This window comes from Clarias gariepinus, chromosome 14 (genome assembly GCF_024256425.1).
Source record: "Clarias gariepinus isolate MV-2021 ecotype Netherlands chromosome 14, CGAR_prim_01v2, whole genome shotgun sequence".
NCBI lineage: Eukaryota > Metazoa > Chordata > Actinopteri > Siluriformes > Clariidae > Clarias > Clarias gariepinus.
Window position 1 is genome coordinate 28,998,881 of NC_071113.1, and position 18,468 is coordinate 29,017,348.

At 36.4% G+C, this 18,468-nt stretch overlaps 2 protein-coding genes across 3 annotated transcripts; one reads left to right on the forward strand and one right to left on the reverse strand.

The window, feature by feature from the left end:
• The first annotated feature begins 1,307 nt into the window (after positions 1–1,307).
• On the forward strand, positions 1,308–10,796 carry si:dkey-219e21.2 (E3 ubiquitin-protein ligase TRIM39). Of its 2 annotated transcripts, none has more exons than XM_053510956.1 (11): positions 1,308–1,348; positions 1,684–1,731; positions 1,929–2,071; positions 2,976–3,074; positions 4,438–4,572; positions 5,691–5,831; positions 5,999–6,127; positions 7,092–7,143; positions 9,496–9,522; positions 9,644–9,670; positions 9,765–10,796. In XM_053510956.1, exons 2-11 carry the CDS (start codon positions 1,707–1,709, stop codon positions 10,295–10,297), a joined length of 1,311 nt encoding a protein of 436 aa, XP_053366931.1. In that variant the 5' UTR covers positions 1,308–1,348; positions 1,684–1,706; the 3' UTR covers positions 10,298–10,796. The 2 variants fall into 2 exon arrangements, with proteins under 2 accessions (XP_053366931.1, XP_053366932.1); XM_053510957.1 differs by having other exon boundaries at positions 1,309–1,348; positions 1,687–1,731.
• Positions 10,797–10,802: 6 nt separating this feature from the next.
• LOC128540943 (CD209 antigen-like protein E) lies at positions 10,803–15,936 on the reverse strand. Its single transcript, XM_053510958.1, has 6 exons — positions 15,796–15,936; positions 15,597–15,707; positions 14,861–15,001; positions 13,652–13,812; positions 13,359–13,483; positions 10,803–11,849 (listed from the first exon to the last, which is right to left on the reverse strand). Exons 1-6 carry the CDS (start codon positions 15,827–15,829, stop codon positions 11,717–11,719), a joined length of 705 nt encoding a protein of 234 aa, XP_053366933.1. The 5' UTR covers positions 15,830–15,936; the 3' UTR covers positions 10,803–11,716.
• Between the last annotated feature and the right edge of the window lie 2,532 nt (positions 15,937–18,468).

The window sequence follows — 18,468 nt, forward strand, 5'->3', positions numbered from 1 at the left end:
GAAATTAGTCATAATGACAATATCATGCAAGTAGACTTAACACAGAGTGATAAAATCATGCTGCGCATGCGTAGAACGCTCAGTCAAAGCATTAGAACCACTGACAAGTGCTGTGAATAAAATTGATTATCAGGTATACCCCACTGTAAACTAGTGACAGGATCGCGGGAACCCAAGGTTCACCCATTGCTACGGGGACCCAGTGTGAGCCCCTCCGGTCCGATCCCAAAGAAAACTCAATGCTGCACACAATAGAAAGGCACCGGAACACCCAGAGCACTAAAGCTGATTGATCATCCATGGATACACTTAACTAGCAAGTCTGATTCATAGAGGCCCCACCCCAATCCACTGCCAGCATTCCGGATGACACATACACTCACACTCACACACACACACACACACACACACACACACACACTGCAGGACCTGCAGAGCCACGCCCTGAGAGGACACAGTTATCCCAGCGGCACAAGAGAACCTACACACAGAATATTGGGCATAATGTTTTGTATTGTAATGTTACGGCTTATTGGTGTATGTTTTTAATGACAAGGTCTAATCTGTAAATGATTTATTTCATATTTTGAAAATTAAAAAAATATATATAGAAATATTCACTTAATTTGACTTTATTCATCTGAGGCAATGTTTAAAAACATTTTAAAAAAAAGTGATCTTAAAAAGTATTTTTTCTCTATTAATTATTTATAATTCAGTATTATATAATAATATTATTAATATCATAAGCACTCAAACAATTAATCAATCAAAACCTAAGTTGAACAAAAGTGCTTCACAGCATTAGAAAAATAAGATAGCAAAGAAATAGACAAACCAAAACACATAAAATTGTAAAATATCCAAAGCTATTCTAAATAATTGAGTTTTAAGTTTTACAGGTTATAGGTGATGTAATGTAACTCAGGTAGAAATGTGTTTAGGAGCAGCCACTGCAATATATAAAACTTACAGCTCTCTAAATATAATACTTACTAATGTTTAATAATTGTATTTAATTTAACTCAGTTTTACTGGTGCTAAACCTATTTAAAGCTGGCTTACAGCTTTTTTTTTTTTTTAAAGAAACTAAACTGTAGGTGACAGTAATGGGTGCGTGATTTTCCTGTAAATGCAGAGGTTACTCTGGGTCGGCCCTGTGACTATTCTAAGGTATTGCATAAGACGAGCGGAGGAGATTTTCTCGGCCGTTTAAACCAGGTTTTTACAGCAGGTCCAAAGTTCACATGGTGCTAAAGAGACAAAAGCGTGAGACGAGAGAGATCAGTCGCTTTTGTGTCCAGCCACTTCTACCTGCCACATCCACCAGCCTCATCACGCAGTGAAGGTGAGTCCTGCTGGGGTTCCCATTTATTTATTTATTTATTTATTTTTAAGGAAACAAAAATTATAAACAAAGGAGTGTTGTTCTATTATCTTATTTATAATGAAACTACTCTATTCAGTACTAATATTAAATAAGTATAATTTATTATTGAATCATGTGTAGATTTGTTTTGGATTTAAACTCTATTTATTTATTTACTTATTTACTTATTTATTTATTTGTTTATCTATCTATCTATCTATCTATCTATCTATCTATCTATCTATCTATCTATCTATCTATTTATTCATTAATTAACTTTGTTTGTTTGTTTGTTTGTTTGCTTAATAATTTAGCAGAGCTTCTAACATTGCGCAAGATGAAGGGGATTCTTAAAAGTCAAAGTATGTACTTTAGTTTTAATTTCCATCTGTCTTACATAATATTATATGTGATGTGTATATGTGTATTAAGTCCAGCGTATTTAAAATGCTAAAAATCATGTATATAATACATGATATAATACATGATATAATACATGTAATAATAATAATAATAATAATAACAATAATAATAATAATGATTCTGTCTGTGGCCGAAGGGAATGCTGTGGCCAAGGTCGAGACGCAGAGCCACTCGATCGGAGCGGTGCGCTGGAATCTTCCAGAAGAAACAGTGCAGGTTCACAGCTCAGCTCCCAGCAGCAATTTCAAGGGCGGCAAGAGCACCTCTTCACGCTCACAGGTAAAGCCTGCTCTCTGTTTCCTTTAAGCGACGTGTTTCTGATCTAGAGAAGGCTACAAAGGAACTGTAGAGGAAACGTTGTCTTGTAGGAGTTCTAAATCAGTTCTGCATGGAGGTCCATGTCTAGAAGGGTACTCCAGATTATGGCTTCATGGGTTTTTGTAATGACACTTACATGTGTCATAGCTGTCCGCCGTGATCAGTGTGGTTTCTAAACGTCCCACAGGTGGACTGTCATCTCTAGAGATTTGAAACAGTACTTCAGAAGGTTTATCACCTAGTTAGGCAATAAAGCAGGCGGATTGTAATCCTGTACGAGTCGGTTAGGGGACTTCTGGTGGTGTGTGGTTCTGTAGGAAACCATTAAGGTACTTCTTTAAGTGCTGCACTGGCACTATGGCATAATTGATATGGAAAATAACTTCACCTGGTCTCATAGAGGTACTTTGTATTAATGCTGGGGATGCGTGGTTTTAAAACAGCACTACAGAAGGTACATAGATATCCAGAAAGGTACTACACAGGGGCTGGATTTCCATAGGAAGTCCTAAAGGTTCTACACAAGGCATGTGGTTCCGTACAGGGTTCTGTAGCGGGACTATAGTGGTCTAGAGATCTGCAGGCAGTGGTCCTCTGTAGTAGAGCTCTGTAGTAGTCCCAAAGAGGGTTGTGTTTCTGTAGAGACGCTGCTGTTCAGGTACCGCAGTGGTTCTGTAAGAACTGGACAAGGCACCACGTGGTCCAGTCAGGTCCAAACATAATGTATAGATGGAGACAAAAGTCATATTTTAAAATGTGCAAGACTTTACATTGCTCTAATACATCTAAAATTATAGATATTGCAAGAATTGTTGAATATTATTTATCAGCTTCTCGTTCACATGCGTGTCTGCGTCCCCTGTAGCAAAGACACCACCAGCAGAGCCTGAAAGACCTCCGCAGTCTGCAGGAGTGCATCAGCTTTCTCAACAACTGGAAGTTACAAGTGGCACAAGTCTGTAAGGTGAGACAGAAACAGAAACCCTGGGGAATAAGATTGTCAGTATAATTCCAGGAAATCTTAAAATACAATACATAATCAGAGACTGATGTAAAGCAATATTCATAAAGGTTTATGCTGATCATGCAGGACTGAGGTTTTCCCCCTCACACACTTCCTTATTTCTCTGCTTGAACTGGTGACACACAAGATGGATTTTTATGTGTTTATAAAGGTTCATCAGGCGGTTAAGTCATAACTTTATTATATTCTATACAATCTATGACCTAGCCAAGTACAAACGTTTGCATTGTTCATAGTTTCCAGGTCAAAAAAAGGCAAAAGAGACAGTTACACTATAAGGGCAGGAACGGTTGATGAACGTCCATAAATGAAAAATCCATGGAAGAAAACAACGGCAAATTCAATGTAGCCGTAAATGATAAATATCTTCATTTTTCATTCTATCCCTTTTTTTACACTCTATATTTACAGTAATGTTGGCTTATAATCTATTTATAATTATAATAAGGTTAATTATTTAAATAAAGGAAATTCTTAATAACTTTGAAGGTTTCGGTTTATGACTATATTGGTCTATTAATACTGTAATAAATCAAATACAGGGTTATATGATGTCATTCGTAGGGACTTTTAATTTTAAAAAGCATGGATTGTTTGCCTTTTGTAAATTGAATTGAATATATATATATATATATGTTTAATATATTTATATAGTAATAATTGGAAAATTGTTTTGGTCAAAAGAAAAAATTAAACAGTTGGGGGTATGTTTTTTTGTTTTTTTTTGTTTTTTATTTTAGGGCTGATTATTTTTCTATTAAAGTGTGCACTATTACAAAATAATTATCATTTTGTTTAGTATTATTTTTAATAATTTTAATATTAATATTTATTTTTTATATGCTCAATTTGCCTAACACCACTAGCAGTTTGTGCGACTGTAAATCCTGATCGAGCTGAGACAGACTGCGTCATTTGTACGCTTTTTGTACGCACTAATTTTGCAGTAAGTTCGTTATGATTATAATTTATTGCTCGCGTGCAATCGGAGACTTGGTGATGTTTATTGTACCTTGATAAACTGTCTCCCTGGGACTCTGAGTCCTGCTTTATGACCTGCTTGTATTAAAGCTGTGAATGCTGATAAAAGAAAGAGGACATCAGTTTAGGTTTACAGTACAGGTTTCATGCACATCGTCATGTTTTAGAGAAAAGAAAGTGAGAGAAAGACATGCATAAAGAGAACGAGAGAAAGAGGATGAAGGGAGAGTGGAGCATGACGTCATGTTAACTTTATGTGTTTTTGGAAAATGAATTAATAACAATATAGTAATGCAGAGATACGTGTGTTATGTGAGTGCAGAAAGAAAGCGACGGCGAAGAGGAAGGTGCTTCAGGTGCGTCGTCTCGACACGACGACCCTCGGACCGAGCGCAGCCTGGAGGAGAGCCGCAAACTCATCCTGCAGTGGGCCGATGAACTCAAGAGCGTCGACAAGGTGAGACAGAGTGAAAAAAACAAAAACAATAGATAATTATATCATAATGTGTTATTGATGAACAGGAATGATGTGGAGCAACACACACACACACACACACACACACACACTGATAGGCAGCTTCTTTATTATTTATTCATTTGTTTAATAATTTATGTCAGGTCTGTAAATTTTCACAGGGTTAATTCTAATTCTGTCTTATTTGCTTTTCTATGATTTGTACTTTGTTTGAGTGATGTTTTGAGTGAATACTTCCAGCTCCTTGTTCAGATGCATTTTGATGGGAACTAATCAAATCCAGTTTGAGTTCATTACACTACAACTGCAATTTATGCATGTTTAATGATAATAATAATGATTTCTTATCCTATTTGATAAAAAAATTCATCAACTCAACTGACTGGCTGCATGAATGTACAGTACATGGTATTGGTGCTAAAAAGTGTCTCTCCTACAGTAAATTGTAAAAAAGTGTAGAAAACTTTTTAGAATTCAAGACTTTCAATGATCTTTATTGTCGTTCAGATGAAACATGATTTCAGACATCAACCTGAAAAAGTGTATTATTCTAAAATGTAAAGCAATATAAATTAAGATATTGCATCATGAATTTGACATGGTTACGGACACTACAAATGTTTTGGTGGGAAAAAATACCTAATTTTACAAGGGATGCTTTAATTTAAGTAACGTTTTTTTTTTTTTAGAAGTCATGCCTCATGAAGCTTACACCAATTTAAGTATCAATACTCATAAATAAATAAATAAATTTGAATAATTTGCATTTTAAATAATCATTGTTTGAAGTGGGACAGTATAATAAACACTGAACACATATAAAATCAACACGGCTGATGTTAGCAATTTTCTGGAAGCAAGATTAATCACTTCCATGTTGCATAAACTTCAGAAGTAGCTTCTTTGGCCACACATTTTCTGTATTATATGTATAACATAAAAAAAATAAAAATCAGCACCAATGCTGTAGACTTGTGGCTTGGAAAGACATTGCATGTTTTTCATGCAATCATTAGTGCATAAAGTCCAAAATAATCTTAAACCCAAACCATTTTGTTGTGATGTTACTGCTAATGAAACCTCGTCCCGACGTCCTTCAGGTATCTAAAGAGAGCCCGTGGCTGCAGGAGAGGTTCAAGTGCAGCGAGGACGAGAAGCAGAAGAAGAACGAGGAGGAACACGGAGAAGTGGTGCAGCAGAGGGTGATGGAGTGGGCCAAAGAGCTGCAGAGTGTCTCAGAGGTGAGCGAGATTGAAGACGTCCTTAGTGAACCCTTCACCTGTACGCAGAGTGATTAAACTCCACTCAGTCGCTCTTGGCAGCTTTACAAAACACAATCACGAAGCTGTTATTACTTGAACCTGGCAAATATCCCCAGTGTTTATGGCTGACTTTTGTTCCCACTCAGAGCTGTGGCATGCTGGGAGATGAGCTGACGCAGATGCTTCGTCTGCTCGGGCTGAAGAAGAAGAGGCTGGGTACTTTGATGCCGCTGCTCGAGTTCATCACCTGGTCCTTACTGAAGGACGACAGCAAGGTCAGATCACCCGTGGACTCGCCTTTATATACCCTCAGATACACAGAACAAGCACAGAAGGGTTTTATATAACAACTGATATACCAGTGCAAAAGTTTGTGCACCCTGTGGCAAAAAATGAGAGTTACTGCAAAACCTAAACAAAACAAAACATTGCCTTAGCAGTGAACATAGTCGAGTTCCTTCCATAAATCCTACCATAAGACTCTAAAATTACAATAAACAAGCAAAAAAAATTAAACATATTTCTAAGCTTTTTTGCACATTTCAAGCTTTTTATTTCCTTAGAATAAATTAAAATGATCTGCCAATAGAATAAAAACTTTAACATGTATAAAAAGCATTTGAAGCATATTTGAGTTAGATTGATCTATAAAAACAAAAAAATAGACTAAACCATTTTCTTATATTTAAGATTCTCTTTACACTTGCTAACATGTATCACGTGTGTATCAAAATATTAATCATGAACAAAAACCCCAAATGGTTATCTTATTTAAAAAAGTTTGCTTTTTAAGATAAAATCATAAATCACAAATCATAGCAGTAACATGTAATAATTTCAGTAAAATTGTTTAATAAAATAAAAATGTAAATAAACAAAAATTAATTTAGTGATTTTTTTTTGATGTAGGAAATAATTAATAAGAATAACATGAATAGCTGTGTGTGCAGGCTGAAGCTAAGTTATAGATTTATTTAATGACATGGATGTTTTTCAGTTTATTGAGGTTATGCATGATAAGAGCAGGATCAGTTTAGTCCAGATTACCAGGAAACGCTGGTTGAAGTTCAGCCCTGAGTCTCCTGAAGCAGAGACCAAGCAGATAACCTTTGTGCATGTGTGATATATGATAAGACACGCAATTATACAGTATACTCTCTAGTAATCGTGCTAATCATGCAGGTTTGAGATGGGTGGAAAAATCTTATAGTTTCTTTTTGTGTTGTTGCATTAATGCAGGACGTGGTTTCTCAGCTGTGGCTCTCGGCTAAGCAGCGCTCCTGGGAGGCAGGTGAGAACATGCTCAGGTTAACTATCAGTCAGAGCACGGTATCGGTGCTCAAAAGTGCTTCAACTAGGTGAAAAAAATGAATTTTCAGATAGGATCATATAACAGTATTTTACCTAACCCTAACTTAATGCTTCTAATTTCCCGACCCATGCTTTGTTTTGTTTTGTTTTTTTGTAAATTAGAATTTGAAAATGAGAAAATTTCTAAAATTTGAATTCAAATTTGAATTAAATTTAGAATTATGAATATGCATACGAATTTATATTTATATGGGATAAAAAGAAACATATTCACTAAATACAGTTCCATGCCCTTTTATGTCCATATGTTTTTGGAATTCAAATGTTTCAATGATCTTAATTGTCATTTAGATGAAACTTTTCTTTACAATTAAGATTTCACATGACACAAGAAATAAATCTGAACAAGTGTATTATTTTAAAATGCTAGATGTTTAGGATATTGCAACATGAAATTTACATGGTTACGGACACTACAGACTTTTTTTTGTAGGGGGTGGAATCTTTATTTTGTACTGAATGCTTTAATTCAAGCAACAATTTTTCTAAAGAAAAATATTCTAAAGAAATATGAATAATTTGCATTTTAACAAAATAAATTTATAAACAAAATAAATAAAATCAGCACTAATACTGTATATATATACAGTGGTGTGAAAAACTATTTGCCCCCTTCCTGATTTCTTATTCTTTTGCATGTTTGTCACACTTAAATGTTTCTGACCATCAAACACATTTAACTATTAGTCAAAGATATCATAATTGAACACAAAATGCAGTTTTTAAATGATGGTTTTTATTATTTAGGGAGAAAAAATATCCAAACCTACATGGCCCTGTGTGAAAAAGTGATTACCCCCCTTGTTAAAAAATAACTTAACTTCGGTTTATCACACCTGATTACTGCCACACCTGTTTCAATCAAGAAATCACTTAAATAGGAGCTACCTGACACAGAGAAGTAGACCAAAAGCACCTCAAAAGCTAGACATCATGCCAAGATCCAAAGAAATTCAGGAACAAATGAGAACAAAAGTAATTGAGATCTATCAGTCTGATAAAGGTTATAAAGCCATTTCTAAAGCTTTGGGACTCCAGCGAACCACAGTGAGAGCCATTATCCACAAATGGCAAAAACATGGAACAGTGGTGAACCTTCCCAGGAGTGGCCGGCCGACCAAAATTACCCCAAGAGTGCAGAGACAACTCATCCGAGAGACCACAAAAGACCCCAGGACAACATCTAAAGAACTGCAGGCCTCACTTGCCTCAATTAAGGTCAGTGTTCACGACTCCACCATAAGAAAGAGACTGGGCAAAAACGGCCTGCATGGCAGATTTCCAAGGCACAAACTACTTTTAAGCAAAAAGAACATTATGGCTCGTCTCAATTTTGCTAAAAGAACATCTCATTGATTGCCAAGACTTTTGGGAAAATACCTTGTGGACCGACGAGACAAAAGTTGAACTTTTTGGAAGGTGCGTGTCCTGTTACATCTGGCGTAAAAGTAACACAGCATTTCAGAAAAAGAACATCATACCAACAGTAAAATATGGTGGTGGTAGTGTGATGGTCTGGGGTTGTTTTGCTGCTTCAGGACCTGGAAGGCTTGCTGTGATAGGTGGAACCATGAATTCTACTGTCTACCAAAAAATCCTGAAGGAGAATGTTCGGCTATCTGTTCGTTAACTCAAGCTGAAGCGATCTTAGGTGCTGCAGCAGGACAATGACCCAAAACACACCAGCAAATCCACCTCTGAATGGCTGAAGAAAAACAAAATAAAGACTTTGGAGTGGCCTAGTCAAAGTCCTGACCTGAATCCTATTGAGATGTTGTGGCATGACCTTAAAAAGGCGGTTCATGCTAGAAAACCCTCAAATAAAGCTGAATTACAACAATTCTGCAAAGATGAGTGGGCCAAAATTCCTCCAGAGCGCTGTAAAAGACTCGTTGCAAGTTATCGCAAACGCTTGATTGCAGTTATTGCTGCTAAGGGTGGCCCAACCGGTTATTAGGTTCAGGGGGCAATTACTTTTTCACACAGGGCCATGTAGGTTTGGATTTTTTTTCTCCCTAAATAATAAAAACCATCATTTAAAAACTGCATTTTGTGTTTACTTGTGTTATCTTTGACTAATAGTTAAATGTGTTTGATGATCAGAAACATTTTGTGTGACAAACATGCAAAAGAATAAGAAATCAGGAAGGGGGGAAATAGTTTTTCACACCACTGTATATATATTTATATATATAATAAAGGGTAGTTAAAAGTAAAGTTGCTTTAGCCTTTGTGACTTGTTTCTCTTTATATGTGTGTGTGTGTGAAATAGGAACACAGCAGTACATCCCTAACTCTGGTAAGTTTTCATGTACAGCACCAGATATTGTAGATCGTTTCTCAACAATGTAATTGCGTGTGTGTGTGTGTGTGTGTGTGTGCATTCATCTGAGTAATATATTGTGTTTCATATTCTCTAGTGTGGAACTGGATCACCAGCGCATCAGGTACGTCATAAATGACGATTTCTTAAAATAAAATGACTGATTCATTCTTGACTGGATACTGACCCTCTTCCACTCTCCTCTCTTCCTGCCCTAGTCGATGTCACCCTCGACCCGTTGACAGCCCACCCCTGGCTGCTGATCTCCGAGGATCAGAAGAAGGTTCAGGAGGGTTCGGAGGAAGTTGACCTGCCGTACAGCCCTCAGCGCTTCGACAACTGGCCGTGCGTCCTCGGCTGGACGGGCTACACGAAAGGACGCAGCTACTGGGAAGTGGATCTAGCCAACAACGGATACTGGAGAGTCGGAGTCACCGGAGCGTCCTCCAAAAGGCACGGCCGGTTCCCCATGAAGCCTTCCAAGGGTTACTGGACGCTGTGGAGGAGCACGCGACAGTTCTACGCCTGCACGGACCCCGAGACGCCGCTGCCTCTCACCCTGGTGCCCAAGAAAATAGGAATATACATCGACTACGAGGAGGGCCAGATCTCCTTCTACAACGTGGAGAACAAATCAAACATCTTCACTTTCACGGGGCATTTTCGCGGGAAGCTCTACCCTCTCTTCGCCCCGCTGGACGGGAGGACTGTCATGACGTTGTCCTGTCCCGAAAACAACAGCGATCTATAAATTATTGTCGTTCTACATGACATTGAACACTTTCTTCGGCCTGCGCCTAATTCAGGAAACATTTCCACATAGTAGCATTATTTAATATATTTATGGTGCCAGTTTTTCTGAAAATATTGTATGTACTGTATGTACAGTATGTGTGTGTATGCATGTAGTATATGCTCTGACTTTCTTTTATCGATGTTCAATTATTACCGTGATTGCTGCTAAACTGCACTTTATTTTGTAATTATTCCGCCTTCATGTGTTAAAATGAACATTACTGAACCAGAATGTAGATATTATATCTTTATAAAATATTTCTTAAAAGCATATTTTTTTCATATGGTGGAAGCAGGAGAGAAATGATAGTAATGCATGGAGTTTTATTAGAAATCTGTTTGCTTTATTAATAATAATAGTAGTGTTTAATTTGTAGTGTAAATATACTGTATTTTGTCTTTTTTTTGTTTAATGAAGTCAGAATAAGGTTTATAATTATATATATATATATATATATATATATATATATATACATGTAAAGACGGCATTCAGACTACAGAAATTTAATAAAATTACTTTTTTTAAGAAAGACAAAAAAAGAGAAAACCTCTTCACATCTTTTAAAATGGATGTAGAGATAAAACTAACCTTTAGATTTCAAAACTGATTTCATACTTTCATCTCAACAATTCTGTATTTATGATTCAGGTTCATTGATTTATCCTGACTAATACTGGAAAAGAAAGAGAGAGGGAGAGGGAAGACCTCATGTAGATACTAAGACACATTATTTACAGTCAGTGGAGGTGAAAACCGGTCTAATCGCTCACTAAGCAACAATATCATGATTAATATATCAAAACAGCCTCATGCCTACAACCAACTCCAGAATTATTGGCACCCTTCACTCGACAAGTCCGTCTTGATAGCAAGACGCAAAATGGAGCTCCTTCATCTTCACCGTGTCTCAGTGGAACTACAGATCGGATCATATGGGTGGGGAAAAAAGGCCAAAGGTTTAGGTGATTATGTTTGGTGAAGAGGGCGAATGCGCATGAGGAAAAGCTGACCAGCGTACTGGGAAACATGACTCTGGATTACTGAGGCTTTGGGATCTGAAGCAGGATGTTTTACCCCCCAAAATGCTTGTTGCATGTATCAGGAAGGTAATCATTGGCAAAATTTGGAACTTTGAAAAAAGATATTAAGCTGAGACATGCAACTAAATCAACCGAGAAACAATTCTGGGACATGATATTCATCATGACAAACTCATCCTCTGGATACGAATGAAAAGCAGAAGCATTGGAATCCAAGACAAACCGAGTCTCCAACATTGATCATCAGTGCTGTACAGGTAATATTAATTATGAAATGCCATATATATTTATTTTGATGAAGGGCGCCAATACTTTTGGAGCTTTTTAATACAACTTAAATCCCTGCTGGCTCCATGGGTTTCTCACACAGCCAGGGCCCGTAGGACTCGCAGTCAGACGCGAACACACTTCCGTCACCTCTCAGATCCGCACAGTCTCTATGATCAGAGTCCCACTGCATCTTTATGCTAAACAATCACACACACACACACACACACACACACACACACACATTAAGCATATGTAAAGAATAATACAGACTAGTTTATATAAGAAATAAGCCAATACAAGCCTTCCTGTTATAGGAAAGTAATTCAAAATAATTCACAAATTTGTTTTCTCCTATACAGGATTATCTAACGACTTTTCCTCTCCTTTACCCCGCCAATGTGCCTTCTTTAATTTTTACTTAATACTGAACAAAAGATCATGTTTTTAATCCTTTGACATTCAGCTCAACTATATCTTTGTGAAAAACTGTGTTAAACGTAACCTGATTGAGGCATCTCTACTATTCGGTTGAGGTAAGCTATCATAAAAATAAATAAAAAAATCACTAGATGTCACTAAATCTTTAAATAGTACATCGACCACCCATTATAAAACCGTCTTGGTTGTGGCTTTCACTTTTGCTGGGGAAGCTCTGACCTTACAGGGCGTGGCTCTCTGTGCTGTGTAGTATGGCACCGGGTTGTTGGCAATGGATCATTATGGATTGGACTTGTGTTTTGCTTGCTTGCTCAATGGGATGTTGATCTGGGGAGTTTGTAGACGGGGCCAGTAGCTTTGGGCTTTTGCCTCCTGGGACCAGTATGTGGTAAGATGTGGTGCACTGGTTGTTCTGGTCTTTCTATCATAAAGTTTTTTCTGTAATTGGCTTTCGGTCCTAGAGGCCATGGGTGAATCTTGAGTGTCCACCATCCTGTCACCTGTTTACTGGTACATGGTTGGTGATCAATTCACAGTGTACACAGTGTTGTTCAGTTAACTGGCCAGTGATATTGATGTTATACCAATCGGTGTATGCCTTTTCAATTAGTACATCACTTACCATGAGAAAAACAATGTTCTAGTATCCATGTTTTTTTTGTTTGTTTGTTTTTTTTTAATGTATTGATAGTTATACCATGAACTGACATCTCAACCATTTGGAAGAGCCAATATTGATGTTTAGCAAAAAAGTATTATTATTATTATTATTATTGTTATTATTATTATTATTTTTATAAAAATAAAATATATTTACCTTTTATATTTACCTATGTAATGTCTTTTCTTTAAAACGTTGCATGTGTATAGTCGTAGAAATTGATTCCTGTTTAGCAATAAATGTGTTTCCTCACAAGCATCTCTTTTTCCTCACTCTTAATATACCGTTCATGTTACAGAAAACTTTCTGTTTACAAAGCACTGACATTGGAGACTCCTTCCATGAGTGTTAATTATCTCTGCTAAATTACAATTTCTTTTAAATCTGTTTATTGTTCTCCTGAGATGATGTTGATCATCTGTCGCTGTGTGGGTTTTGTAAATATAATTAAATTATATTGTATTAAAACAAGAGCGTCAACATAAATCTGTGATTTATTCACAGTTGTGTTGTGGTATAAACCCATATAAGGGTGTTGCTTTAGACTTAATAAGACATAGATCACACCTTCAAGAAAGTGATACATTTCTAATTAGATGATACTTACAACCTGTGGTTTTGTAGCAGAGTTCCATCCTGCCACACCCACACACCTTCCACCTGTGCGTCAGTGAGGCCGAGCCAGAGGAACGGCGTCTCTGAAAACCTGCTCAACTGACTCAGGAGAAACTCCTGTGAAATCAAGGAACACTTTTATTTCATAATAGAAACTAACTAAATCTTAACTAACTCAATTCTAACTGAAGAATCCTAACTAACGAATCCTCCTTTCATCTCACACTTTGATGTTTCTTCTGATTTCTCACACAAATGCTACCCCTGCTGTTGATCACTTCTTACCATCTCAGCTTCCTGCTGAATGATGGCCAGACTGGCGTTCTGCTCGGCGCAGTGCTCCACGCTCTCGGCCCACTTGCGGTCTTCTTCAAGTCCAGCTGAGATGAAGTAGCAGTGACCATTTAACCAGTGCCATCTCTTCGGGCAAAGCTGGCATCGAGGGTCTGCATGGCCCAGAGAAAAGAAAAGACTAATCTAAGGAGGTGTGAGCGAAGGAGACGGTCTGTCAGGGTGAACTGGAAACACATCCTGCTGAAAGATACTGTTACTGTCCTGGGAAGCTGGGAGGAAATAATCATTTAGGAACAAACAAACAAAACAAGCAAAAAACAAACAAACAAATAAATAGTGAACCTAGGAACTTAGGCTGGGGATTTAAAAATGATTAATCTTATATTAATGGTGTGGGTGCAAATAATATTGGTAGAATAAAAATACCTCATAACAAAAAGTTGAGTGTGTATCAATAATATATTGGGAAATATTTAATGAATTTCTTATTACTGTGTTTTTTCCCATATACAGGGAAATGTGTCAGTTGTATCCACCAACATTTCATTATACAAAGGGTGTTCAAGTCAAACTGGGACTTTTGATTACACAAAATAACAGAACACAGTTATGAGAAAAAAAGAAACTCTCTTTATTTCTCTATATAATCCCCTGATGCACTAATGCACTTATCCCAGTGTTTCACTAGTGCTTAGATACAATCAACGTACAATCAAATCAAAGTTTTCTTAATACGCTGAAGCCATGATCAGACCACCTGCTTTACATCTAAAACGCTGGCCTCCCAGGAACTCCTTTAATGATTCCTTTAATGGCATTCAAGCGTTCCACTTTCTGAATGTTGAAGGGAACGACTGCAGCGGGCTCCGAGCCACCTCGGCCAGGATTGGGATTATGCACAGACATGTGGACTTATTTAAAACGTTTGCACCGTGCACCGTTGTGCCCAAGAGTCTCATCACCGTACTGTCCTTGTCGGTAGGTCTTCTGTAAATGTCAATCACTTTTACGCCTTCATTCACCAGAAATTTAATTACAAGTCCTGGTTTGACTTGAACACCCCTGCTATATTTCACAGATACTGTATGTTATATATGATATATTTTGTTTTCTGTTGTGTATCGTAGTGCATATTCACTCTGGGTAAGATAAATATCACAGTATGCTTTATATTATTATAATAAAAGTGAATTTTTGCACCTGTAGTGAAGTTGTGTAGGAGCGCTGTGAGTCTCTGGATTTCTGCTTGAAGCTGTAACTTCTCGCTGTCTGTGCTCTCGTCACTCACACAAACTGACTTCACCTTTAGGTCTCCAGATTCTCCAACGTTTACCCTCAATACTGAAAAGAGTGGAAGAAAAAACACCGCACTATCGTATAAGAGCAGCTACAGAAGGACGAACAACCCGTAGTCTTTGCAAAACAAATATATCTCTGTTTTATAAAAAACTAAATAGCAAGTTGAAAATGAGACAAGAATCCAAAACAATTGATCAAGGCAATTACAAAATAAAAGTATGCTTTATTTCAGATTCGGCAATAAAAATCACAATTAAAAAAAATCTTAATAAAATTCAAAAGACATACAGTGTAATAAAGTCGTTTAATCCAAAATCATTAAATTGCTTGTTTATTTTTTGTGCTTTGCTTTAAGGCTGTGTAGTTGTTTACAATTTCCTTTTTTTTTGTTACTTCGTCTAATGAAAAAAAGATTTGCAAATCCAAAATGATAAAAAAAATATATGTTAAAAAATTACAATAAATGTCATAAATAGAAATATGGAGACATTCAGCTTTAATTATTTTAATTAAACATTTTTTTTTACTGCACCAGTGTTAATACTCCAGACTCTGCACCAGTCTTCGTCAAGGAGAGCCAAGACTTTACATTCAGAGATAAGAAAAAAGATTAGATGTACTTTTATATCAGACTTACCAAAGTTGGCACTTATGATTAAAAGTCCTTTAACCAGCACGACGGTGATAAAGAGAAGAACCAAGCGCATACACTTCCCAACTGATCCTTTATCAAGCTTATGTTCGTTATCTGCAATCATAACAGCTTGTGTTATACAACAAAGAACTTTCTCAAAATGAAATAAGAGTGTATCCAGTATGAGTGAGCGGGTGTATACCTGGACGCTCTGGAGTACCTGGGTGAACCTCCATCACTCTGTGTAGCAGCTTCTATTTTGTCATGTGATTAGTTTTATCCCATAATACATACCACATATTAAAAGAAAAACACAATCTCCTCAGTTGTAACCACACTTAAAAAAATTTTGTACCCTGGATTCCTTTCTCTCACTTACAGTACCAGTAACACCTCTCTTTCCGGGAGGAGTGAAAAGTTTCTATTTTTTTTACTTCCACCACGAGAAAAAACTGTGAAATGGTAAACCGTTACACACTTGTTTTTTTTCCTCGGGTCTTATATACATTTCTGAACTTCCTCCTTTATAAGTTGAATTCTACGCAGCCTGCATGACCAACCAGGGAGTCAACAAACCTCACACTCTTACACACTGTAAGAGTGTAACACCATGTTCTCTGTGTCTGTGTATTCTGTGTTCTGCTCCATATTCTAAAGTGGGTGTGGTCTAAACCAAATGTTTTATTCTGTTATTCTTTTATAAACAATAGAAAAGAGGTTTCCTCTTTCTATTCATTTTTCATTGTTTTTTTTATTTTTATTTTTAGATTATTTCTTCTCTCTAAATAGTGAAAGTGGATTGAGTTGGCTTGGCTAACTTTTTTTTTCTTTTGCAACAGAAATAAATCAAAACATATTAGAAAACATTTGAAAATGCCTTCCTGCATAAAGTACAGTATCAACGTGATGTGCATAGAAGATGTAAAGCTTTATGTAAACATCCAATCTATCTACAATACAGGAGATTTGAACTATGAGTTAATACATATGTACAGTACAGAATATACTGAACTGCTGATTCTCTCCACAATCAGACTCAGAATCAAAATGCTTGATGGTTAATAGTGCAAATAAAACCATCACACATTGAACACAGAACATAAAAAGTCTGAATAACAGTGCAAAAAAAAAAAAACAACAACAACCACTAACACATTTAGCATTTTTTGGTAAAAAATAAACCCACTATTTTACATGAAAAAAAAAGAAGTATTCGTTAAGTCTTTATTTTTCACATGTACATTACTGCACAGTGAAATTTTTACTTCACGTATCCCAGCAGGACTGGGGTCAGTAAAAGGTCAGCCATAATACAGCACCCCTGGAGCAGACAGGGTTAAGGGCCTTGCTCAAGGCCCGACAACAGCAACCTGGCTGAGCTGGGTCTCGAACCACCGACCTTCTGATCAGTAACTCACTCTCTCTTTACATATGATAAAAAAAACATACGGCTAAAGGACATCAAATGTGCATGGCAAAAAAAAAAAAAAGGAGCAATTTATTAATATACCGAAAAGAAATTACCAAACTAATTAAAAATGTAAAATACAAAACAACTAAATTAAATAGAAAACTTTAAACTTACGGCCCTAAACACAAAATAAAATCATCTAAATATATAGGGAAAAAAACAATAATTTATTCCTCTAAAGGTACAGTGTATATACAGTGACAAAGACTAGCCTTAATAAATAGACAGGGATGGAAAATATATAATTACACTAAAGCTCTGTACTAACTTAATATGAATAAAGAGTTAAATAAAGAATGTATTTACAAACAAACTTCAATTAACAAATCAAATAAATAAACACAAACAAGCCTAAAAATAAGACCCACCAGGACAAATATAGCCGTATAGAAGATAAATTAATTAATGATTTTTGTAACAAATGTATTTAATTAGACAAACGTAGAAATACTTTTATAAATAGGAATTAATTACATTTTAGTTGAAACTTGATAATTTCGTCTATTTGTATAGTTAAAAAGCATGACTGGTGTGTAAGGTGACTTAGAATATTGTTATAATTGTTAGACTTAATAATGAGTACAGTAGAGGGAAATAAATTGGAAAAAAAAAATTCAGGTCTAATCCAGACTTATGAAAACTTTTCCCCAGCTGAACTTATACTGTATATACATATACTTATACTACTTATACATACTTATTAAATACATACTTATTAAAGTATATACATATATACATACTTATTAAATACATACTTATTAAAAATCTACCCGCTGCGTGCCCTAAGTCTCAGCCCCCCTGCTCCACTGTACACAGGAAAAAGCTTTTATGACATTTGGATTTTATGACAAATGTATTTGATCACACATGAAACTTAGAAATACTTTATGAATGGGTATTTATTACATTTTAGTCTATTTGTATGATTAAAAGCCTAATTGGTGTGTGAGGTGACTTGTTATAGCATTATTATAATAGTTATATTTAATAATGAGCAAAGTAGAGTTAAATAAATAAAATCCAGAGTTTTCCAGATTTATGGACACCACAACCCCCCCCCCCCCCCCCCAACTACCCAAACCCCCCCCCCACACCCACCCACGCCGAAGTTTGTACATTTAACCCACACATCACTGTTTTTTAAAAGGTTGCAGTTGAACCCAATCTAAATATCTGAAGTGTACGTATAGTTTATATGTATAAACCTGTAAAACAAAAATGTATGTTAATGTAGACTTAATAAACATCTGATTTTAGCAGGTCACACCAGCATCTCCCTACAGACTCCCGTTGTCTCAATAGCGGGTTTGTTCCTTTCCAATATGGCGGCCGCACTGACGTAGGATCCAATATGGCGGCCTTGACCTTTCACCCTGACGCTGCTGCTCCTCACAATGCGGAAGC

Coding starts and splice junctions, on each gene's coding strand:
- si:dkey-219e21.2 (XM_053510956.1), top strand. CDS start 1,707: ATGAAGGGGATTCTTAAAAGTCAAA. Junction 3,075..4,437: donor AAGTGGCACAAGTCTGTAAG/GTGAGACAGAAA, acceptor ATGTGAGTGCAG/AAAGAAAGCGACGGCGAAGA. Junction 4,573..5,690: donor AACTCAAGAGCGTCGACAAG/GTGAGACAGAGT, acceptor GACGTCCTTCAG/GTATCTAAAGAGAGCCCGTG.
- LOC128540943 (XM_053510958.1), bottom strand. CDS start 15,829: ATGGAGGTTCACCCAGGTACTCCAGAGCGTCCAG. Junction 13,484..13,651: donor TTCAGCAGGAAGCTGAGATG/GTAAGAAGTGAT, acceptor TTGATTTCACAG/GAGTTTCTCCTGAGTCAGTT. Junction 11,850..13,358: donor CTGCTACAAAACCACAGGTT/GTAAGTATCATC, acceptor GTGATTGTTTAG/CATAAAGATGCAGTGGGACT.